At 41.6% G+C, this 23678-nt stretch overlaps 1 protein-coding gene across 1 annotated transcript in view; it reads left to right on the top strand.

Moving 5' to 3' along the window:
* Nucleotides 1-23678, top strand: part of TOP1 (DNA topoisomerase I) — a 69181-nt gene that overhangs the window by 18613 nt on the left and 26890 nt on the right. Inside the window, exons 3-4 of the mRNA XM_005235887.4 lie at nt 11617-11719; nt 23018-23144. Of these exons, the coding sequence (XP_005235944.1) occupies nt 11617-11719; nt 23018-23144 (230 nt within the window). The remainder of the gene's footprint in view (nt 1-11616; nt 11720-23017; nt 23145-23678) is intronic.

Here is a 23678-nt window from a genome sequence, read left to right as displayed (position 1 = left end):
ACAGTTGTTTGCCCCTGTTTTCTCCCGATTCACCTGTCTTGAAAGTTTGCATGCAGTAAGCAGCTGTTGACTTTGCATCACAAACTATATTGTTTGCACCTTTCTAACGTGGTATGAAGAGCAGTTGGAGGCGGAAAAACCTACTAGGGGCACTGACTCAGTCTGTGGATGGAGTATGGTACATGAAGTTCTCTGTCTGCAGTGTGAATTTGTCACAGATTGCACCAAAAGATTTTCTTTGCTCTTGACCCAGTCTGCTGAAGTAACTCTCAAAGCTGTTCTCGGGCAATTCTTTGTCAAAAACCTCCAGAAGATGATGATTCAGCCCACCTACCTGTGACAGTGACGCAGGCAGGAGCAGAGTTGCTGCACTCCTTGCTTAAGGTCTAGGCTTGATTCTTAGGCTGCAGTTGAGCATAAGCTGGGGTTCTTGGAGCTGTGAAGCAGCCGAAGAGCAAAAGTGTCTCTGGTGTAAATGTGCTTGGTGGCTGAGCAAAAGTGTTTCAGTCTAGCCTGGTTTGCACATCCTTCGTGACAGGGGATTGTTGAAGAACAGTGTGTTATCCCAAAAATTCTGCAGCCCGAATTGTTAGACAAGAACTCAGTGAACCATTTTGTTCAGATCGTGTTGAAGTAAGGGTCTTCTGCAGTCCCTGGTAGCTCTGAAGTGTGAACATGACTGTAAATGTTGCAGTTGCCCCCTGTAGCAAACAGTTTGGAGAACCAGGGCAGAAGGTGAGCACAGAGGTGTGAGTGCCTCTGGTTCTTGCTCCTGAGCAACTCGCAAGAGACTGTGGGCAGTTCTTTGTGTCTGGCAATCCATCCCTCGGTGCGGTGTGTGTATCCCTCCTGCGTACATCCCTCCCTTTGTCTCTTCCTGAGAGATGATTTTGTGTGACAGCACCGCGTGACAGTTTCTGTACTAGGCCTTGGATCTGTGCTAAAGGTTGGTTGCTTTATAACTCTGAAAATAGGATTAGTCCCCCTTGCTTTATCTGTTTGAATGCCCTTAAATTTAACCTTCTTTCAGGATTTTACACTACTTCTGCATTCCTGGATACTAGAGCAGTTTGTGAACAGTTGCCCGAGTTCTCCCAGTGAGCCTGTCCTTCCTGCTGTGCTGGTGGTGGTAACTACATTTTGCACAATGGGGAGGAAATGGGTGCAAATTTGGAAAAGCCTGACTAGATGCTGTAGTAAAAATATTTGTGGATCTAAAAAATCACAAGGAACCTACCCGGAACTACTTTTTTATGCAAATTTTTCTTCCCTGAGCCAGTTGGTAACAGCTGTTTCCCCTCAGCCACATTCACTTTATATACCCATAAGGCCTCCATGGTCTCAGTCCTGTATATGTGTGTATTAGTAAATTGGAATATAGATTTAGTTGCAATGAGTGTAAGGCTTTTGAAACCTGAAAGGTAACAAAGCTCAAGCTTTTTTGGCTGTCCCCTGTTTGCTCTTACTTTTTGTGTTTTGGATCTGGTTGTGATACTCAGATACAGGCAGAGATGGCTTTGGAGAGGGTCTTTGGCTGCTGTAGCTGCCTGGCTTTCTACTTTCCTGTTTGGACCCCATTTATGGGCTGTGGAAAGCAATTTTGGGTTAGTTTTGAGGTGAGAGCAGGAGGAATAAATACTTATTGAAAGCAAGGCAGTTGCATATGACCACAGCTGGGAGTGAAGTGGGCATATACAATATAAACTTGCACGTGCTTCCAACACAGCTTTATTACCAAGTGTCCCGGAGCTTTCCTGAGTCCCACAGTGCTCGCTGTGTGGATTTTTGCCTAGATCCTTCTCTCGGCCTGATCCTGGCCTCCTGATATACAGAGACTTAATGGGCCATGGCTTTTGAACCTTGAGGCAAAAGTGTATCTTCAGGTTTTGCCGCAGCTTTAAAGATGTACCTGCAGTGTGTAACTTTGTTCATTTGTGTGGGTGTAGACCCATAAGGCAACAGGCAAAAAATTGCTGCAACTATTTCTACCCCAGTAAGGGAAGGGGAGAATGTTAGTATGCAAGTTACTCAAATTCCAAATGGAGGAGGCTATGGAAAGCAAGTAGTTCTATTCATAAAATATTGCAGTCTTAAGAGAATAAATATCACTAGGGACAGGAACAGGGTTGCTCTTACCTTGTTCCCTTAAGAGACTGCTCTGGACTTTCCTCTTCCCTGCCAGCACAGCAGCATTTTGAGCTGTGCACTGGCGCTAGTAATTTCCCTGAAGTTTTAAACTTGCTGTTCTGTTTTATTCTGCTTTGTTAGTGGAAACATACTAATGGGTTTCAGTCTCTGACTCTTTATTTATACAATTACAGGAGACTGTTTTATAGCTTGGGAATTCCTGGAAACACATGTTTCTGTTCACATTGAACTTTTTTAGGTTTTGAATGCAAATAATGGATTGAAACTTCATTGTTGCCTCTCGGTTGGGAGCCCTTTGGCATGTGTAAGAAGCAGCTATTAATTGAGCCTTTCTGTACAGATCAAACATGTATTTTCATGTGTTATAAGGCTTCCTCAGTCTTATCCTTTGTGTAATATCATCTGCTGCAATTCTGCTTGCAGTGATTTTATGCATTTGTTACACAGCAGCTAAGATCTGCTGCAGAATAGGCGTATGTGAGTGTGCCACCTCTTTCAGAAGAGGCCAAGTAAAAGGCACTGACAGGTCATTAAACTTGCTGCTGCTGTCTACACTGTTAGTTGTTTTGCTACAAAATGCTTGCAGTGCAGCAGTTTCTTAAGGTCAGCATCCCTTTATACCACATAGCTATCTCAGTCACTGAAACATTAATTACCCACAGAGTATTAGGTACTTCCCCAGCAGGTGGAAAAATGAGGTGCACAGAAAAGAAGTGATTAATCCAGTGTAGCTGAAAAAAAATTGAAAGGCTCAAAATGTGCACTAAAGAGTATCCATCCTCTTGCTGCATAGGCTCTTGCAGCACATCTTGCTTACCTACCCAGCTTCTGCAAGTTGGTTTAGATTGATGGAATGCCAGCAATGACATTTGCTTCAGGATGACTTCATGTCCCAGAGGCTTCAGTAATGCAACATAGGAGTGATCAGTCTGGTTTGGGGTTGATGTTTTGTTTTTTGGGTTGTTTTTTTTTTTTCTGTCCTCCTTAACCTATCCATGATAAGCTGTTAAAGTTTGGGACAGATAAATGAGTGTACAGCTTGGCTTGCAGGCTTGGTCCTGTGCCTGCCATGCTCTCTCACTGTTAGTTCTGTCACATTGTTTATGTCTCTTCCTTAGATTGAAGTTGCCTTAGGGTTTCAGTGGAGCAGAAGGTGTGCTGATCTTGTTTTGCAAACTTTGTGTTTTTAAGAAGCTGTGCAAGGTCCTTGCTTTCATAGTAAAACTTTGCTGGAGTGTTAGTGAGACGTCTCAAGAAGTTGGTAGGAGCTATTCTGAAAGACAAAGAATGGAAGAATTAATCTCTTCCACCCTAGTTCATCACCAAGTTGTGCCACAGGTTGTTTCTTCCTTTCCCTGTGTTCAACAGGAAGGAATACAAGGCCTTCAAATCACAAGATTAATGAAGAATGCAGTATCTAAGGGGTCTGTCTTGTTCTGAAGCTGTTTCCCAGCACAGTCCTTCTACGGGTCAAGACATAGTATCTGTCTGTCCCTGTAGTATCTTTTGCCTCAAGTAACTGCTGAAGTGTGGGGAGGGCTTGTATGGTCGTTGGTTTTAATCCTGTTTCCATCAAAAGTACTGAGTTTTCAAGCTTTGGCAGAATTGGATACCATGTGGTGCGATCAATTCTGGCTCAGCCCAAAGGAGTTTTGTCTCTGAGTAACTATAGCCTGGAAAATAGGTTGACTCAAATCTATTCAGTGATGATGTATTTCTTCATTTGAACCCTTAGAAAAAGCAAGAATACACTCTGGAGGAGTCTCAATTAGCCAGTTCATCCTTCCTAAGGCAGGAACTTTATTACTATTCTGCTGTACTCTTCCAGGCTCCCTTTTCAAGAAGCTTTCATACTTCTTCCCCCCTCCATTTTTTTTCCCGTGTATGATTGGAAAATGAATGAATGAGAATCTAAATTGGGAACCGAAACCTGCTTTATGTATTCTCCTTGTGCTTAGTCAAAATGAATTTGGTTGTTTTGCAGTAAACTATAAAACTGAGATTTTATTCTGGTTTATGGAGAAAAACGGTGAGCACTGTTGGAGTGTCAGCCTCCCTGAAGTGGTGCACCTGACCCAACACCTGAAGTGAAATAAGTTTGCGATAGCACAGTCATTGTGCTTCATTTGAATTTGACTTCAAGAAGATTTTTAAGGATTTAGCAATAGCTTTCTGTGGCAATGTTGGTTGTGGAGATGTCTTTCAACACTGGTAAAGGGTTGTGTGTCAGGTTGCTTTTGAAAGGTCTATCTGTGCCATTAAGCGTGGCACTGAGGAAGCAGAAGCCTGGCAGTCTTGTTTCGGTATTATTGTAGTTTCTTCCCTTTCTTGACACCTGCTGAGAACTCGGGTCCTGCTGCTTTTATTGAATTTCATGCTTAGGTTATGGGGGACTCCAGTCATGGTCTTGGTGAGTCGCTCTCATTTCAGGATTCCAGATGTTTTTCAGTCAGCTATTGGAGAAATAAAACAGCACAGCAAACAGACCTGCAATACCTTTCCAGGGTAAATCTTCTATGTGTATTCTGTAGTTGTGTAAATAGGGCCATTAGGCCAGTAAGTGACACATCCAGTTTCACATGGAAAGTTTATTTTAGGTTATGGTTTTCTGCTGCAGTGTATCATCTACAATACTGTAATTTCTTTCTGAACAGTGCCTTCTGGGTATGTTTTTTCTGCTTTTGTCGCTTATAGCTGCGTATAGATGTTTTCCAATTTCTGTGTTTTTCATACCTACAGTTTTGTTTTCAGCCTGCCCTGCTGTATTGGGAAGGGTGTTGTCTCCAACACCTGGATGCAGTTCTGTTTTCTGTTGAGTAGCTTTTCCTCCCCCTTTTTTGGGCTACAGCAATAGCAATGCATTCCAACAAACTCCAGAAACACTGTGTAATCAATTACTGGAATACCATGGTCACACTGTGACTTCTTCCAACTGGAATACAGATATTTAAACCTCCTCCAGACTGGTTAGGTGGGATTACTGTACATACTTTTAAATTGTTAAAACGTGTAAAGTCAGGTAACTAGTCCGAGTCATAGCCTGCCTTAACAGTGAGGATCCTGCTGCCCTATGCCTCAGACAGTGCCACTTTCTCCATGTGGTTGCTCTTCTGAGTCATATGGGTCTACAAATGGGCTTTTTCATCTCTGCACAGTGGTTGCTTTCTCAGGTGAACAGTTTATAAATTGACCAGAACCTCACAGAGCAACCTTTACATGTGCGATTACTGTTGCCTGTTCATGTAATCTGTTAACGCTGTCACTATTCATGTTAAAGATCTTGGGTAATGATGAAATGTTACAGTCTTTCTATGTGCTGATATAATCTATATGTTGTAAAAGTTAGGGCAACACTAAACCATTTTGATCACCTGCCTAAGATGAAATGACATGTACTTTGCCAGGAATATGAAGAGTATTTTACATACCTTGAATGACATTCAGATGTTTGACCATTTGTCGCACTTCTGGCATCATTTCAGCAAATGAGCCTTGATAATTTTAAGTCCTTTTATACCCAACGTAGAAGAAATTAAACTCTAAAAGTAATATGAATTTGCAAAATAAATGGCAACAAATGATAAAACTTGAGTAACTTGAAAATAAGAGGCCTTTTTCTGATGATCTGCAGTTTTAAGATGACTGTTTTTGAGGACGGCCTGTGGGGAAGGAGAAACATCAGTAACAGTGTTTCATTTAGGTCATCCAGAGTCTTTTTGCTGTTGTTTCCTCAATGCTTTCTCAACAGGTGACGAGGAAGTCAGGCTAAATAGTAAAAAGGCTACTGCTGTGGAGCAAATGGTCTAACATAGAGGTGGTGTTTCAGCTGAGAAGGGACTAACCATTTCTCAAGTGGTTCATGAGAAGTTTTTGAACTTGACCAGCTTTTGAACCTAATCCAGTGTTCCTGAATTACCTTTCTTTCAGCCGTATAAATTAGCAGAGGAACTGGTGAAGTCTGTTTTGTTTTGGTTTTTTTTTTTAAGACTTTCTTCTCCTTTCCAGAGGAGAAATTTAAAAGACCCTGCTAGTTTCATCGTACATGTCCTCTATGGTGATAGTAAAAGGCTTCTTGCTCATGCCTCGGGTTCAGGGTGGCTGAATGTACCGGTAGTAGAGTGCTATGCTCACCAGACCAATGATCCTGAAAACGTCTTGAGAGCTCGTATGCTTCTTTGGTAAAGATTAAGTAATATTGAGACACTGGACTTAAATTGGGGCAGAGATTCCAGCCACTCATCTGAAACAGAAGTGTTACTGGAGGAGCAAGGTAAAAATGCTTTTTTTTGTTGCTAGGGTGATGCATTTTTTTATGCTGTGTCTTCAGATTTGGGCGCAGATTTCAGTCCCAAGAATCAGGTGGCTTAAAAGGTGTTCTGGGACATCAGTGTAGAGAAGCATTGAGATGAGGCTTCAGACTGGTAAAATACCAGCATAAATATCAGTTGAGGTATTTCTGGGCTGTCTAATGAGAAGAAAAGCAATTGGGGTGTTGGTGGAACCAGAAAGAAAATACAAAAAGTCCTTGTCCCCAGAACCTAGTAGAAGATTTCAAAAGAACAAAGACTGCTGGCAGAAACCTTTCTGTAAGCAGGTTAATGAAGTATTCAAATTGTGCTCACAAAACTTACGGGAACATGAACTGAAAGACAGCAAGTATGGAAGGCTAATAGATTTATCTTGAAAAGCTACTGTTGACCAGAAATTGGGGTTACCAGGTGTTAATTTGTCAGCTATCTCACTTAATTTAAGAGAAATGAGAAGAAACCAGATTGTTGCTTACATCTTTTTTTCTTTTCCCCTCAGCTCTTAAAAAAAAAAAAAAAAAGATATTCTAATGCAAAATTATGAAAATGGGATAAAAAGGAAGTGGGATAAAAGTGGGTGGTGGGAGTGGGATAAAATGGCATCTATAGCATCCTGTACCATGTGCCAGCAACACTCTCCCAAATAATATTGATAGCTGTACTAAATGGGCATATGAGAACTTATGCCTCTTTCCCTGCTTTCAGTATTTTATTAGGAAAGTTGCTGTCAAAACTGAAATATTAATGTAGAAAGTAGGTCTGCTGCTTCCCTTGATTATGATATGTAAGTAATCCTTTTTGGGGATGGGTTGCAGAGAAGGGTGTTCAAAAGTGTTTTAAAAGCAAATGAATTTTTCTCATGAATTAAAACAGTATAGTCCACATAACTGTTTTGTCACCAGACTAATCTATTAAGCCAGGGTCATTCTCGTTATGAAAGGAGACTGCTCGCCTTTGCTGTATCTGTTCTTGTAATGCTGTAGTTAGAGATGCCTAACCTTTTTACAGCTCTGTTCCTGGATAAAGAGTAAAACTGCGCTGTTCCAGTAATATGTATGTACAAGTATTGCAAATAGGGTTATGATTCAGCCTTTCCCCAGAGACTTAGCAGTGGAGTGAAGGGGGGGGAGGGGGGCGACACACAAACCAGCCACAGACCAAAAGTGCTTAGAATTTCCCATCCTTAAGTCAGGCATCCTTGTAATTAAACAGAGTTGAAAGATGAATCAACATACAAAAATGTGGAGCTGCTCGTGATTGTTGGAGGTACAGGGGGAATGGCAGGAATAGTACAGGGACTGCGGTAATCTTTTGGAGACGTACCAGGCTCAGCATTAACAGACAGAGATCCAGTGCCAGAGACATCAAGCTTTCTAGAACAGAAGAGATGCCAAAAGCTTTGTTTGGATTAGAGGATACTGAAGGGAAAGCCTTGGGAGTAATGGATCCTCGTTCAGTGAGCATAACCCCTGTCCCCTCTGTAACCTTGATGCTGGAGAGGCGCGTTTCAGTTTCTGAAATCTTTAAATATCACATGAGCGTTTAGGGGTTTGAACTTTGCTCACAGGAGACGGTGGATTTAGGTAATGGTCTTAGAGAAGGAATAGTCTTTATCTCCTTGTTTAGTGTTAGAGGGAGCAGACGTACTTAATGGAAGACATAAAAGGCAGGAAACAAATCTGAATGTGTGATAATGTCAGACCTCATTCTGTAGCTCATGTGAGGCTGGACCTGTTCAGCTGCTAATCAGCTGCAAGCTGGGAGAGAGTTACTGGAGGTTGGAATATTCTTCCAGGAATCAATATGCTAAATATATCAAAGAAGATATATTAGAGACAGGATCACTTCCATTGATGGCTTCTGTGTTGATGAGGTTTGGTGTGAGGTAGCCTACTGTATCTTAAAGGTTTGTTCCCAATTCGGTCATCTGTTGCCTGTGTAATTCAGTTGGAGGTGATGCTGTATTGGTTTCTGTGAAGTGGGTACACAATCTGGAGTGAAATGGCTAAATTTGTTTCATGTCAGCCACCAAATAACCACCAACTTGAACTCCTAGATAAAGCCAGGCTGGAACAAAGCATATTTGTGTGATATGTGAAAAACGTAATTCTGCCCTTTTTAATGACCCGGTCTACTGAACCTCATCCAGCTCCACCCTCAAAAAAAAAAAAAAAAAAAAAAAAAAAAAAAAGGTTTCATGCCTTCTGAAGATACAAATATGTCAGCTCAAGAAAATTTAATAAATGCTGTTGAAGTCTTCGTTCTTAACCTAACTCATGGCATTGTGTCAGAAAGCAACACTGTGGAGCCTGAATACCAGGCAAATGTTCCAGAATAATTTAATGCTTGGGAGACGTGCCTGGGAGGTAGTACACTTACCTCCGTGGAAGTACTGAATTTAAAGTGTTGTCCAGTGTGAGAGGCCAAGTACCTACCCAGCCTTGACTGCACTTGACTGAAAGCTCTCCTGACAGTCTTTCCCTTCTGCTTTCAGGACCATGGGCATGACCCCCTGTTCCCCTGCTGCCCTGGCCTGCCTTTCAGCCAGAGTACCTCTGTGAAAGCCCTTCCTGCTAGGAATCCTTTGGTAGAAGGCAAAGGAAAGCTGAGTGGTGACAAATACTAGCAAGCAGCGCTAGTTTAACTGGTCAGGCACTCTTCTTCTTTTTTTGTTGTTGTACCAGACTTTAATTGTCTGAAAACACCAAATTATTGTAAGCACTGCAGAGGATTGAGGAAATAGATGTCTGACTCCAATGTTTCCAGGGTATAGCAACTACTTTTCAAGAGCAAATATTAATTTCAGCTGGAAAGCACAAGTCAGCTGGAAGGGAATCTGGTGGTGAAGGTAAAAGACTTCTGTTTTCCACTTTTTTGTGTAAAATAATCTTGTGGTTCTAAGCTCTAAAGAGAATAGCATTGAGCCCAGTTGCACATGTTTTCCATCGATTGGTTTGTAGAAAAAAATTGACTCTGTGTCGGTATGTGCCTCCTTACAAAGCAAGTGTGTTATAAAATGAGCGTACATAGTTCTATGTATAACATCAGGATGGTTTTTCTAGCAATTTGCCTATTCACCAAGTGTAAATAGATGGCTGTTCACTTCAGCCAGTGCTTTAGGAATCAGTGAGTAAACTCTCTGTGGAATAAAACCCAGGCAGTTTGCAAACAGCCTGAGCTTCCAGCTACTGGCTAAACTGAAGAATCCTAAGTGTGAAATGCATTGCAAAAACATTTTTGCTAGTGAAATGTGTGTTGTCCTGGTGGGAAGAAGGGTACTGAGAAATTGCTTCTTGGCTGTTCAGAGAGTGTAGGTGTACGGTCCCCACACAGTTTGCCAGAGATGCCTGCAAAACTCTGCCTGCTGTGAAATAGATTTTGCTGTTGGTACTTGAAAACTCTTAGGTGTGTTATGCTCTAACACCAAATGTTCCGCATAACCTGCCACATGCCTGTTTATCAAAATATATAAAACTAAATCTTGTGCTTTAAATGTATATGCTGTATACACCAATGCACTAGGAGGTGTTGCCAAGTTCAGGAGGATTGAGGAGAGATGCAGAAGGCAAATCAGAGGCTTGAATGTCAGCATTCAGTGTTTTACGTTGTCTTACTGCAGGTGTCTGAAAACAGTACCTGAAGTTAGAGAAAAGGCAATAGATTGAAATCATGTTCTGTGGAAATGTGACTGTGGGTGTGTTTCCACTAAAAGCAGTTGAATGTTTTGAGGTTTAAGAGCTGGTGTCAGTTAAGGAGAAAAAAGAATTTGTGGCGAAAGACTTGGTTGGGAGTCAGGAGGACAAGGCTTGTTCCTGGCTCTGTAATGCATTTCCTATGTGACTGGGCAAGTCACAAAATCCTTTTGTTGCAGTTTCCTATTCTTAGTGCAGGGAGAGGCATGGTAACGTCTATACAATTAATTAAGCATTAATACCTTAAATCCAAGATCTCTGGTGGAAGTTCTGGTGCTATTATCTGAAAACCATTGCCAAAGTCAGCGCAGCCTTTTAGGTATCCTGAGGAGCTCACTTAATTTTAGTTGCTTTGAGAAGCATGTTCAAAACAAAACCTGGGGGGGGTCTTTGGGTACGTACATGTTCTTTCCAACGTTACAGTGACCTTGACTGTAAATGGTAGTGCCTTTTGAGGTGGGTTTGAGATGCTAGTTCAGCCTCAGCTCCTTCTTGATCTACTTATAAAGAAGATTTAAGGAGCTAAAGATGTTTGTCAATGAGTTTATTTAAAGTTGAACTATGTTGCTCTTTTCCTGTGCTGGATCTATTTCGTTGGTGCTTTAAAGGACTTTATTGTATAGTACAAGTTGTCACTGAGGATGGGAAATGTCACTTGGAGTAGAAATTGATACTGGTAAAATTGCTGTGTTCATGTAGATTTACTTGAGTGCCATCTTTCATTTCTGACCTGTCACTTACTTGGGCCAGTCCTAACCCGTGTAGGTGGGTTACCACTGGCACATACTCATTACAGCTGTCATGGTAGATTTTCTTGGTGAGGCTCTTAGCGGAGGGAGGTAAGTGTCTCCAGAAGAGAAGCATGAGGAGAGATTCCTAGTCCTCTTTTCTTTTCACCCTTTATTTTTCTCATTACTCCCCCTTTCCCTTGCTGTGTGCCTGTCAAGTCATCCGCTCTTGGGGATAAGAATAAGATGATTTTAGTGGGGGTGGGGGTGCGGGGCGCTGTTTTTCTCTAGACTAGACATTTGTGGAAGTAGCAGTCTAAATTCTAGGATTCAGCAGGCCTAACATTTCAGCTTTATGCTCTGTTTCTGTATCCTTATCTATTTGACATGAAATACTTACTGACATAGGAAGCTAGGTTTCCCATCTGCCAAATAAGATTGAACTTGCTCTAGCCATACTTACCTATTTAATAAGAAAGGTTGCATTTCTTCAGGGTCTGTAAAGTATTTAAAGGTCATTGAATTAAAGACCGTATAAATGCAGCTGTTGCCAGGATGAATTAACTTGTGCTACAGAAACAATGAATCCATTTAGGACCTCTCAAAATTTGGAACAAAAATCTTAGTTTCAGTCACAGACAATACTAATACGGGGTGGGCGGAAATGCAGAGGTTGGTAAGGGAGGTGTGGAGTTTTCTCCCAACTTCATTTCTTAATTTTTTTTGCCTCTCTGCTTGCAGATTCTCACAAACACAAAGATAAACACAAAGACCGAGAACACCGGCACAAAGAGCACAAGAAGGACAAGGAAAAAGACCGGGAAAAGTCCAAGCACAGTAATAGGTGAGGAAAAAGTCAATGAAGTCCTCATAGACTAAAACACTGTTGCACATGCAGTCTTAAGAGACTTACTCTGATATGAGGATGAAATTGCTCCATTTTGAGTGTGGTTTATAGGGGTGTAGGTGCTTTAAGCCGAACTTCTGTTATTGCGTGCGTTTCCATATGGGTAGCTGAAGTAGTGTATCTTGCAAATGTGAGCCAATACTAATGTATAAAATATTATTGTAGTTAGTGTTACTAAAGGTGTTGAAAAGTAGTTTAACCCCACTATCATGAAGATCGATTAATTTTGTTCATGATCTTTTTTGTGTGTAGTTCCACGTGTTTGTCAAAAACGTGGGAGCTCTTTTCGAGTGTTGGTATAAACTGTTTCAGCGTAGGTGAACCTGATGTGACTGCTAAGCCTCCTAATAATTCAGCATCTGGAAAGATGGTTCTCCAGAATGATGCAGGTGTCCTTGGCCTGCTACCACAGTGGTTGGGTATCTCATTGCTGTGAGGCAGTGTTATGAACTTCTGGGTTAGATAACGAATTTGAAAGGATTGCATGCTGTTTTGTCTGATGTGGTTGATACATTACACTGCAGCTATATGGGGAAGGTGTTTCATGCAAGTCACCTGCCATACCATCCACACTGAACGTAAACACTTATTTATTCTGTGGTGACTTGCACCTCTTGAGGTGGTGGTGAATTCCATGCTCCAGTTGATACCCTAGCCTTGGCTGTAAACTGAAGAACCAGGATGCGTAGGTCTGTCTGGTGATTTGGTACGATGGAGCACAGGGCAAGTATGTCACAAAGTGGATGTTACTTAGAAAAGCTTTCCTAGTTGGAATTCCTGACGTGCCAGTGCCACAGAGTCTACTTTAACAATGAAACTTGCAAAAAACAGCCCTTGGAGGGTAAGTTTCTGTTGTGACACTTGGTGAATGGCAAATAGTGTTTATGCTACAGCCAGGCAAGTGTTATTAACTAATTGCTGTGCAACTCTGATAACACAATCTAAAAACGAATAGAAAACCTTGCGTCAACAGTGATTTCTATTAAAAAGAAGCATGGAAAGGAGGAGAGAGTCTGTGCTAAGCAGTGGATTTGTTTTATTGGGGTTGTGCTTTGAGTTTTCTGTGACCTTTTGGGAAGTTATACAACCTACAGTTCTATAATATGTTCTCTTTTTTGAAAGTAAATGGCTGTGGAGGAATTTAGAATTTAGGCCAAATAACTTGCAGCATTTACTGATTTCCACAGCGAAGATTAAATGCTTTGGACACAGTGTTTGGACTTTTTGCTCACATATCTATATTGCCTTGATTTCTGATTTTCATTTTTCTGGTATTCAAGCATGTACCCCGAAATTTGCTATCTTGCATTTCCAAATGTTCATTGCTTCACTTGAAGAAAAAAAAACCAACCAAACAAAAAAACAACAAAACAACAAACCACCACAACCCATACTCCTGAAATCTCAGGAGAGTACATCCTTTTGTAAGGAGTAATGTAAGCGCTATCTTTAAATTTCCAGAATTCATTAATGAATTGGCCTTATTTGTGTAGGAGTTAGAAATGGTCAGCAGATTTTTAGCTGGAACAACAAATTATGGCTTGTAATGTGAAGCTGCACACTACTGATTGTGTAAACAATAAATATGAAAACAGTGGAAAGGAGATAAGAATGGCTCATGTTTTGTGAGGTGTAGTTCATGATATGTAATCATGCTTTATCTTGAAGTAATTCCTTCTCCCTGCAGTGTTGCCTTGAAATCCCGGTGAGAAAGGCATCATGTTTTCTAGGCACTGTGCATAAAGCTTCCAGTCACACTTGTTTATCTATTAAGAGTTCCTTTGTCTTGTGGACACAACATACTGCATTTTTAAGTCCCATAATAGGGTACACCTATGTGGATGGCATGACTGAGTGCACGCATGTGCCAGGGGTTTTGTTCAAGGCACCTTTTGGGGAAAGATTCCATAATACTGTGTTGCCCCTCAGGCCCCTACACAAGGTGGGACTTCCCTTCCCTAGGCTGAGCACTCATCTTGCGACTGCCACCTTAAAAATGAATGTATTATAGTGCTGAATCGTGAGAACCTGTCTTGAAGGTGGTACTTGGAGAAGACAATGTACGCAGACACACGTGTGGTGTTCCAGCTGGATCACTCCTTCAGGAGTGCTCCAGAATTTTCACTGCCCCATTCACGCTTGGTCACACACAGGGTACGTAGCTGTATAAAGCCAGCTGACTTCTAACACAAACTTTTTAGAAATAACTGACCTTGTAATTGAAATGCAAGCATTACTTCCCGAAATCTTTTGATTCAGCTGTCATCCATGTAATTCCATAAATGTAAGTTGTGCCTGTGAGGATTAGATTTTAGGTGACCGTTGTCTTGTGAAAGAAGTAGCCCAGCAGTGCTCGACAGGGGAGGTGGAGGTGTGGAAGAAGATAGTGGTGAGCAGGGAATTGCTTAGAGAGGAGCTGTTGGAAAAACCTGAATGGAGCATGTACTTGTGGCCAGGCTGCTGGCAAGTGTGCACTTGGAAGGTGATAATCCAAGGATGGCAGAGGCCGGACTGGTGAGTTATGGGACAGGATGGGGAAGGACTGAAGCAAGTTGAGTTTCTGTTTGGGTTCTGTTACTGCAGTCACAATACCAAAATACTTCCCTGGACAGAGCCAGGATGAACAGAGAAATCTGATTTTTAGGATGGCTGGTGTGACTGTACAGTGTCTTATCACTGTCATACTGCTAAGCAGTTGGGTTGCACTGTGGAAGGGGGATTTGTTCACTATGCCATTTTTAATAGCTTTTAATTTTACCAGCAATGGGACAGGAATAAATTGCTTTGAAATACTGGAGAATTTCCCTATTTCAGGGGGCTCTTATTTGTGATGTAACAAGACCAAAAGCAAAATTGTTTTTTGGGGAAGAAGAGTGAGGGCTCTGCATACATTTCATTAGTCTGGCTTAGCCCTTCGTAATAGAACCATTCAAAGGGCTGGTTCTAGGTCCAGTTTATATTGATACTTGATTGCAGTGGCCATCACTGCTAAGAAAGGTTCCTGGTGCAGAAATTTGTATGGATCTACATGGAACAAGTGCCTCATCAGCTGGGCTTAAAAATGGATACTTGTTTTTCAATCCATCCACTGACTTTCATGACACTGGGCTGGTAAACGTCTGTATTCCCCAATGTCACCCAGTTGTGCTTGCAAGCTAACTGAAAGGGGTTGCATTTTTAGGAGATGGATTCAAAACCAGTTGGAAACTCTTCGTTTGGAAGGTTTTTAGACAGGTTAGAAAACTTGGTTTCCAAGTTTTTCAAGTGTGCAGCTGGGAAAGCTTTTCTGGATGACACACTTGAATTGGTTTTTGTAACAAAGTGATGTACTGGTGGATCTGTTCTCATGATGCTATCTCTATAGCAAGAGTTTCTTTAGAAAAGCATTTACTTTCTTACCTGTTGTTCAAATGGCACCTTCACCTTGAAGGGGCACCTTAAGTGTGTTTGGTTTTTTGGATAATATCTGCTAGGTAGCATACTATTGACAGCAAGCTGTCATCAGCAGGTTTGCAATGCTTTTTTTTGTAAAAAAAACCAAAAAACCAACCAACCAACCCACAACCTCTTTAAGTTCAATAGCTCTTTTAAGCCCTTTGCAGTGAGGTAAGTGGTGAACCTCTTAAGTCGTACACGAGATTTACGTGGTCACGCCCCCTCTCATTATGACTTGTAGAGACTACTGGGTTGAAGGTCTTGTTTTTATGAACAAAGGTGACAAAGTGCCCCTTCCTAAACTTAGCCCTGCAGCAGTGCCACCACATTACTGTCCCTCCACTGTGACCATCCAACACCTCCCATCTGCAGCACAAACATCAGCTGAACCCAGCTGCAGGGGTCCACAGCAGACCTCTAGAGCCTCTGCCCTGCTGAGGATTGTGACAGCTGTTTTGATAGGGGATATTTTTGCACAGAAGAATTTTTTGAAGGAGTAAAACCTGCCTGTTTGTACTGAAGTTTCTGCTTGAAAAACAAGGGAAAAAATACCCATTAGTCCTTTAGAAATTAAACAAAAATTCCAAGGTAACAAGAATGTGTGTTTTTTCCAGTGTTTTTTTACCTGTGTGGGGAATTCTTAAAGCACTCCATAAAAGCTTGTCACCTGTTTCTAAAATTGAAAATTAATCTTTTAGGAAAGTTGTATCTTGGATCAATAGAATTGCATGTAAATCTTCAGAAAAGCCATTCAGTATTTCAGAAAAGCTGCTGTGTTATTGCAAAAGTTGTGCTGTATCTTTGATAATTCTCAGAGGTTGAATGGTGCTTTAGCAGAAATCCAAGCCATTGTTGTTGGTGAAACTTGGCTTTGTATCTCCATGGCATTTTATACAGTGTGTGTAAAGAGTCCTGTAATTGCATTCTGAGAAGTACAGTACTGCATTGGACATTGGACACAGTTAAGAGCATTGTCTAGTTGTGTTTGAAGCAGATTGTTTTTATGTCTGTCTGTAATAGTTTTGACAATTTCATTTCCTGCCCTACACTTAAAAAAGGCTTTTAAAATGAAACCTGCATCAAGAAGGCAGAGAAACTTCAATGCAGGAGAATAAATGTTTCCTGTATCCAGACTTTGAAGCATCTAAACTGCCAAGATAAGTCTCAGAAATACCTAAAATAGATAATTTTGATTTCATATGGCAGAAGTGTGTGGAGTCGTATGTAGAACTTCTTAATTTTGCTTCTTGCTTTCCTCTCCCACTCACAAGATGACACTTCTGTATCTTAACCACTCATTTACAGCTGTAGTAAACTGAGAGAGAACATTTGTATGCCTCAGATCTTCTCAGTCACCCCTCAAGGAAAGAAAATGCAAAGCCCACTGAAGAAAAAATCCATATCAAAGAATAAATCCACATCACTATAGAGCAATCTCTATCAAGCAAAATGTTTTCTTTGGCTCCTTTGCTCAGCCCTGTACTTCCCGATCCCCAAAAGAAAGTTTAACACACACCTATTAAATATAAATGTCGGTGGTTAAAAAAATAAAATTAAACAAATCTGATGTGGCAGTAGGTTTCTGATCTGTGGGAGACAAGTATTTCAAAAAAGTAGAATGTACAAAATAATAAAATAATGGGTCCTTTGAAGCCAAGGCTTGTTAGAGATCAGTTCAGAAGCGTTCACAGCAACAAGTGTCTTTCTGCCAGGTGTCTTCTTGGGCTTTGTGCATGGAGTGTGGGCTGCCAGTAGACTGGGGAGTGCAGGAATGGCTGTGATGGGGAAGGGGAGCAAAGAGGCTGCTCTTGTAGCACTGATCTGTGTTGTCAATGTGACAAGCATCTGAGCTGCAGGAAGAAAAATCTTCTGTCAGATTGCATATTTCCTCCATTTACTAAATCTCTTGTGATCACAGCTTGAGACAAACTGAAGCGTGGAACACAGAAGGGATTTATAGACGTGATCTTCACTGGCATCGTGTAAGTTTTATGGTTTTGCTAGGAAAAACACAGATTCCAGGCATTTGCTAGTCGTGAATGAAGATAAATTTCAGAGGAGATGTGCAAGAAGTCTGAACTGATTTATTATGTGATCCTGAATGATTAAGAACTGTGTGCATAGGGGGCAGGAGGAGGCAGGGGTATCTGATGTAGAAGGGAAAAAGCAATTTTAAAAAAAGTGTTTCAGCACCCCCTATGCTCTAGCACTTGTGGGTTTGTTTTCATTCCCTATTTGAGTGCACAGTTCACCTTGATGAACTTTCTAATGTGTGACGCTGCCTTCCAGTAGTAAAAATACTTGCTTTTCATTTAGTAATATACCTGATTCTCACACGTCCACAGAAGGTACATGCTAAGCCTGATCCTTGTCTCAGTCTGTGAATACTGTTCTAGTTTTTAATATTTTTATCAGCTGTTGATTAGTCCAGCTTTTTATCTTGTTCCTCTTGCTGAAGGCTTGCTCTGTGAATCTGAAAATTGCTGAAAAGACTTCTTTCAACTCCCGGAAAAGTCATTTCAGGTTTTTCTTTATTGTATTGCTGAAATCCCAGCAGAAGCACTGGAGCTCACGTGTTCGTTCCCTGTAATACCATATGATAACCCTCTTAACTGTGAGCATAAAATACTGCAAGCCAGCTGAAAACTTGTCGTTTGCTGGTGTGCCTTCTGTTTCTGAAATGCTCCCTGCACAGTCAGCCGTTCTTGGTATGCATTAGTCTGAATATGATCACAGTTTGCCATTAATATTGTGTTATGTCAAACGAGACACAGGCTGCGTAACCTATGCTCTGTCCCTATTGTGTTTTTAGATTTCACTAAAATCACAGCTCCCTGTTATTTTACGCTTCAGTTGCATTGTAGGAGCTCCTGTGTAGGCAAGCAGAGCTCTGCTTGCAGCAGGCTCTGGTGCTTGCTAGTAGCAGATTCCCAGTCACGAGCTAATTACAGCTGAGAATATGAGAGAGGAAATAAAAGACACTTCAGATAAAGCATCCTTCCCAGCTTGTGATTTTGAAGCTGGAATGGAAAGGGCCTGGGAAGGGATTATTAACGTACGTAAATGGCACCTGAAGAATGCGGTGTTAAATTACTGCAAAGCTGTTGTAGTTTGAAGAAGGAAGCTGTGATCTGCACATCTGCCATTCTTTGGAAACACTTTCCACTTGTGACTTTCCCATGTGATCGTAGCCTCAGCAGCTGCTGCCAGGTGGCTGTCCTCCCTTCCTCTCCTCCTTCCTGCCCTCCAGCAGGCATCCTCACTGGGAAATACAGCCACCTTTTCAAGGGAAGTGGCATCTTCTGTTGCATTTACTACTTCGTCTGCTTCAGGCTGAGCTCTCCAAGGCCTTCAGATGCCCTTGTTCATACTAAAACTCTTAAGTGAAAGACGGGCAAGCTAGTAGCAAAAAGGTTGTATTTAGGAGATGCATTTCTACTCGTCTGGCCTTTCTGTGAACTAAGCCAGTACCGTGGGATATCTTCAGATGACGTAGTCCCTGGTTCTGCCTGTATTGATACGGTGTCCTACTGTACTCTGTTACCTTAAAACAAACAAACAAACCCCAAATCCAACAAAAGCAACAGTGCAGGTTGTCAGAATTAAGCACTTTCAGAGGTGTAAAACACTTAAGTGCTCTTACAGTGGTTAACTGTAATGTTCTGGGTGAAAAGGAAGATCTTATTTTGTCAGCAAGGCTGGGTATTTCTAAAACAGATTGTGAGCAACTGTTCTGTGATCCAGTTGTCTTCAGGGGAACTTGCACTCGAGGTTCTCTCTCTCTTACCCGGGGGGTTGCTGTCCTGCTTCATTGGCTTCAAGCTGTCTTATTGGCAGAGGGGTGTGTGCAAGAAAGGTAACAGAGGATCCACAGCACTCCGAGAAATTAATTCAGGATAAGTTATCTGGCTGTATGTGGTCTTAAGACCTTTTATATTGGTTGGTTTTGGTCTTTTTAAAGAAAAGTGATCGGGGTGGTTTTTTTTTCAGTTTTGAATCGGCCAGGAAGATAGACTTCTGATCTTTAAATTGTTCCCAGTCCCTCCTAATAATAGCTTTGGGGCTGTCTGGAAATAGCTTTCTGATAGAAGGCTGACACTCCTTCTTCAGGGTAAGGATGGCATCCTGTTGCTTTCTCTTTTCTTTTGAGATTAGTGTGGTGGTTAAATTGTGTTCCCCTGGAGGCTCGCATAAGTATCTTAGCCAAATGAAAGACCAAAGCAGCTCGGCTTGCTGACTGAAGTTAATATCTGAGCAACTTGCTTTGCTTTTGGAAGAAAAAAGGTTATTCTTCTCAGGATTGTTGCTTGGGGCCTTTGTTATCAGCATGTTTCCAAATGAGCTTTTCTGGGAGATGCAGATTTCAGGCCCTCTTAGGGAAGAGGAGCACATGCCCTCATTGTTGCACGTGTCAGAAAATCTTGAACCAAGTTGTTGAAGTCAGAGCTGTGGTCCAGTGTCTAGAAACACATAGGGCCGACAAGGAGTCTGCTTACAAATAAGGGAAATAAATGTATGCCTTTTTTGTTTGTGTTTTTTGGTTGTTGTTTTGTTGGGGATTTTTTACGTTGTTGTCGTGAGTAGCACATGAAATCAGATTTTTATCTGGGGAATTTCTTCTAGTCACATACCAGGAGCAGCAGCAAGCGGAACCTCAGGGCCTGGCCACCAATACTGTTAGGAAAATGAAGCTGCCAGGTGAAACTGGAGACAGTTTCCTTGGGTCATCTGAGCCCCCTGTTGCTTTGGTGAGAAATTTACTGCTTTGTAGAGCAAAGGGGAAGAATAGTCTTGTGATTAAAAAACAAAGCTTAAAAAAACCCAAACCCAACACCTAAGACTGAGTCGGGAATCCAGATTTCTTGCTTCTGACTCCAGTGCTGAAAAATCTGAGCTTTAGATTAGATTGCATAACAGCTTTTCAATGGTGGCCACTTACTGTCTTTCGAGGGAGGTGTCATTTGAGCTTCTACTTCAGCAAGCCTAAGTTTTTAGTACTTTTTGTCTTTATTCCAGCTGTTAGTCTGTAAGCATGCAACATAAAAATTCTCACTGCTTCTTTTAGGCCAGTGGGATTTTTCTACCTTTTTCAGCATTAGCTTTGCAGATGTAGGTTGTCATCTATTAATTTGCTTTTAGTCACATTTTGTGTGCATCTCTGGGCTCTGCAAGTCACATACTGAAAGCTAGTGCTTTTGGCTGCTAGCGAGGAGCATGGTGCTTTTGAAAACTTAAGCTTTTTTTTTTTTTTTCTGCTATTCCAAACTCCCAAGCAACATTTACCTTAGAGAACAAACCCCGTCGATCGCAGCGTGTACTGTGCTTTGAAGATGCAGATTGTCTGAGTAAAACATGTTATTGCAGGTAGGATTTAAATATCAAATAAGAGCAAGTCAGAAAATAGAAACAAGCAGACTTGCAGAGAACAAAACGGGTTGAAGCCTTGCATGTTTGTTAATTATGTATGTTTTTTTCCTGTATGATGATATGCCTTTGTAATTGTAAAACTTAAATCTTTGGCAAATGATGTACCTAGCATACAGATAACAGTACAAGATACCAAGTCAGAATTTCCAGATCTTCCTGAGTTAAAAAAGGATTAATCAATGTGTGGGGTTTGTGCTTTCAGACAGTCAATGAATCTCATTGGAGCAGAGGAAAATGAAATAGGTATCTTAAGTCTGAAACACTGATGAATAAACAGGATACAGAAGCTGGGATGTCAAATCTGAGCAAGAGTAGCAAGCATCTCCTGGATTTCCAAGATCCAGTGTCAGGATGTCCTGCATATGTAATTGCATGTCCTGATCACACAGCACACATAACACGATCTGCTGGGTAAGAATAGTCTGCAGTTGTTGAATCTTCACTCACAGGCAACATGTGGTGCTGTGCGTCTTATTTCTAAGAGTGCCAGTTGCCTTTTGATATTTAGATACTCCTTTACAGTTTTATATGTAGTATGAAGAGGTTGCTAGAGAGTTAAAATGAAACTGGTTTCTCTTTCTACTGATCTCTTTCAATGTGACACAGTTTGTGAATATACTGACTTCAGTGATGGATTTTCATGCTTCAGCTGTTTGAGCTTGAAAGGCTGCTGTATATTTATTGGAGTGTGTGGGACTCTGAGCTTGAATAATTTAGACCTTTTGCAGGTTCAGGTCCTTTTGTGCTAGTGTTACACAAGGCTCTGAAACTCTCTGCGTTGGACTTTACTCGGCAGTTCTACAGCTGGGTATGGGTCGGTGTATTTGTGGCTGTGGCTGCCTTCCTCTTAATCACATGCAAGATTTATGGGAGCTAGTTAATGTGGTGCTTGTTTTCTGTAGCCATTGAATATCCAGCCCTTTTGTAGTCTGGTTTTTATGATAGAAGGAAGACTTGAAGCATATATAGTTTTTAAAAATCACACTCCTACCTGGTGTTCCAGGCTTGCTGTTTTTCAGGTCTGTGCTCCCCCAGATCAGTTTGGACTTGCACTTGAGTGTTGAAATGACTGAAATAAGGAAGCTTGCCTATTTCTAGTAGAGGTTTGCATTGCATTGAATAGTCCTAAGGAGAAGCGGAGTGCATCCCAGAGAGCAGTAGTGGTGGGAGTTAAGTGCTGAGGAAGGAGGAGCATGAGCTGCCAGTGTGAGGAGGGCAACTTACTTGGTGCCTAGCCATGCCCAGTAGAAGAGAGGCTGATTTCCACTGTGCCTTTCTTTGGTTTGCTTTTAAGCCCAGCATGACCTCAGGGAGTGCACACAACCTTATAAATGTGTATTGAAGGCCTGTTGAATTGACAGGCTTGCTGCTTGGCTTCCACAACAGTGCTGCTAATCCTTGCGGCCAGTACGAGTCTCCTGAGAGTGTTTGCTTACTTTCTGGCTCCAAGGATCGGGTCATTTCATGTCATTTTCATTTGAAAACAGTTGCGTCTTTTTGGTTGATAAGAAAAACTTGAGAATGTGATTCCAAATTTACCTAAATGTATTGGAAATCAGAAGGATGTAGACAAGGAAGATTTTTCTTCTCCTTGGGGATCTTTTTTCCTCTGTTCTGTCTAAAGAATTTTGGTTATTTAAACTCTCAATGCTGTTATCCATAGCACCAAACCCTTGGGTAGCAGCAGCCCAGATTTTCACCTTTGGTGAGTTCCAGTCCTGCATGGCAGGGTCGTCTCAGCCGAGCAGAGCTTGCTTGACCACCGTGGTGAGGCACAGTGAGGAAACAGCTTCGACTGAGGACTGCAGCATTATTCCTGCCTTTTCTGTTTGACTTTGCATAAACACAAGGACATCTCATATCCTGTTTGCTCTGGTTTTCCCATCTGTTTGGGAATAATAGAGATCAGCGGTTTTCTCTTTAAGTTCCAGAGATGAGAGCTGCTACAATGACAAACTGTTGTCTGAGCAAAAGCTGACATGGGCATTGATGGGACTGGCGGCTCTATTCCAGTGACCTTTTATGTGGACTAGGAAAAAGAGGAAAAGCAGAGACAGTGGGAATTCAGCCTAAAGTGTTGAGCTTTAAGTGTAGCAGCTGTGGATTTCCTCAGCAATCCAGGCTGATGGGGGTTTTCCTGAGGTGGAGCTCTTGGCGTCTGTGGTGTTGTGGTATGTCCCCCTCCTGTTCCTCTTCCTCCGGAGGAGCATGGATGACATGTGACAGGAGACTGTGGTGGATCTTTCTGTTGAGGTGATCTCTTTATTTTGTAGGGTTTGTAATGATCAAACCCAGTGACTCTTTACTGCTGGAAGCTGTCTGTATTAGTTCTCCTTGTGTTCCCCTCTGCGAACATACGCTTTTGTCTTGCAGTGAGCACAAAGATTCCTCGGAAAAGAAACACAAAGACAAGGAGAAAACCAAACACAAAGATGGCAGCTCAGAGAAACACAAAGACAAACACAAAGATAAAGACAAGGAGAAGAGAAAGGAAGAGAAGGTATGTGTCTCCTGTGGGAGAGACAAGAGGATGGTTCTGGTTTATACTACTGAATGTTACAAACTCAGTAGGTTAGATGTAGCTTATACTTCCATGTTTTTATCAGCCTGGAGAGAATTATCCCAATGCTACCCAGAGACTTAGTTTGTGGAGTGCTAGGTAGGAATTCGTAAGGACTTTAGCTGCAGCCGTGGTGAAGCATAACAATTCCACAGTGGAGCTGTTTCTACTGGCTCCACATTTCACTTTGTCAAGGCAGAAAAATCTGTTAGATCATGTTCGTTCTGTGCAAGGACAAAACTATACAGTTAACTCCAATCTGTTGAAATTGAGGGCCAGAAAATACAGAGTTGACCATGATTTACCAAAAGTGTTGCCTTTTTGGTGTGTCATGTAGGTCACTAAAGGCTACAGGGGACGAAGGTGTAGTCACAGTGCCCTTTGGTTCCTTCCACAAGTTAAATATCCTGCCTGTGTTGCATACTGGAAAAACGTAAGTGGTCTGGGCAGCACTAATCACCTCCTACTTTTTAT

The sequence above is a fragment of the Falco peregrinus genome, chromosome 9 (assembly GCF_023634155.1).
Source record: "Falco peregrinus isolate bFalPer1 chromosome 9, bFalPer1.pri, whole genome shotgun sequence".
NCBI lineage: Eukaryota > Metazoa > Chordata > Aves > Falconiformes > Falconidae > Falco > Falco peregrinus.
The sequence above is the reverse complement of the archived record's forward strand: the minus strand, read 5'-3'. Positions and strand labels throughout refer to the sequence as shown.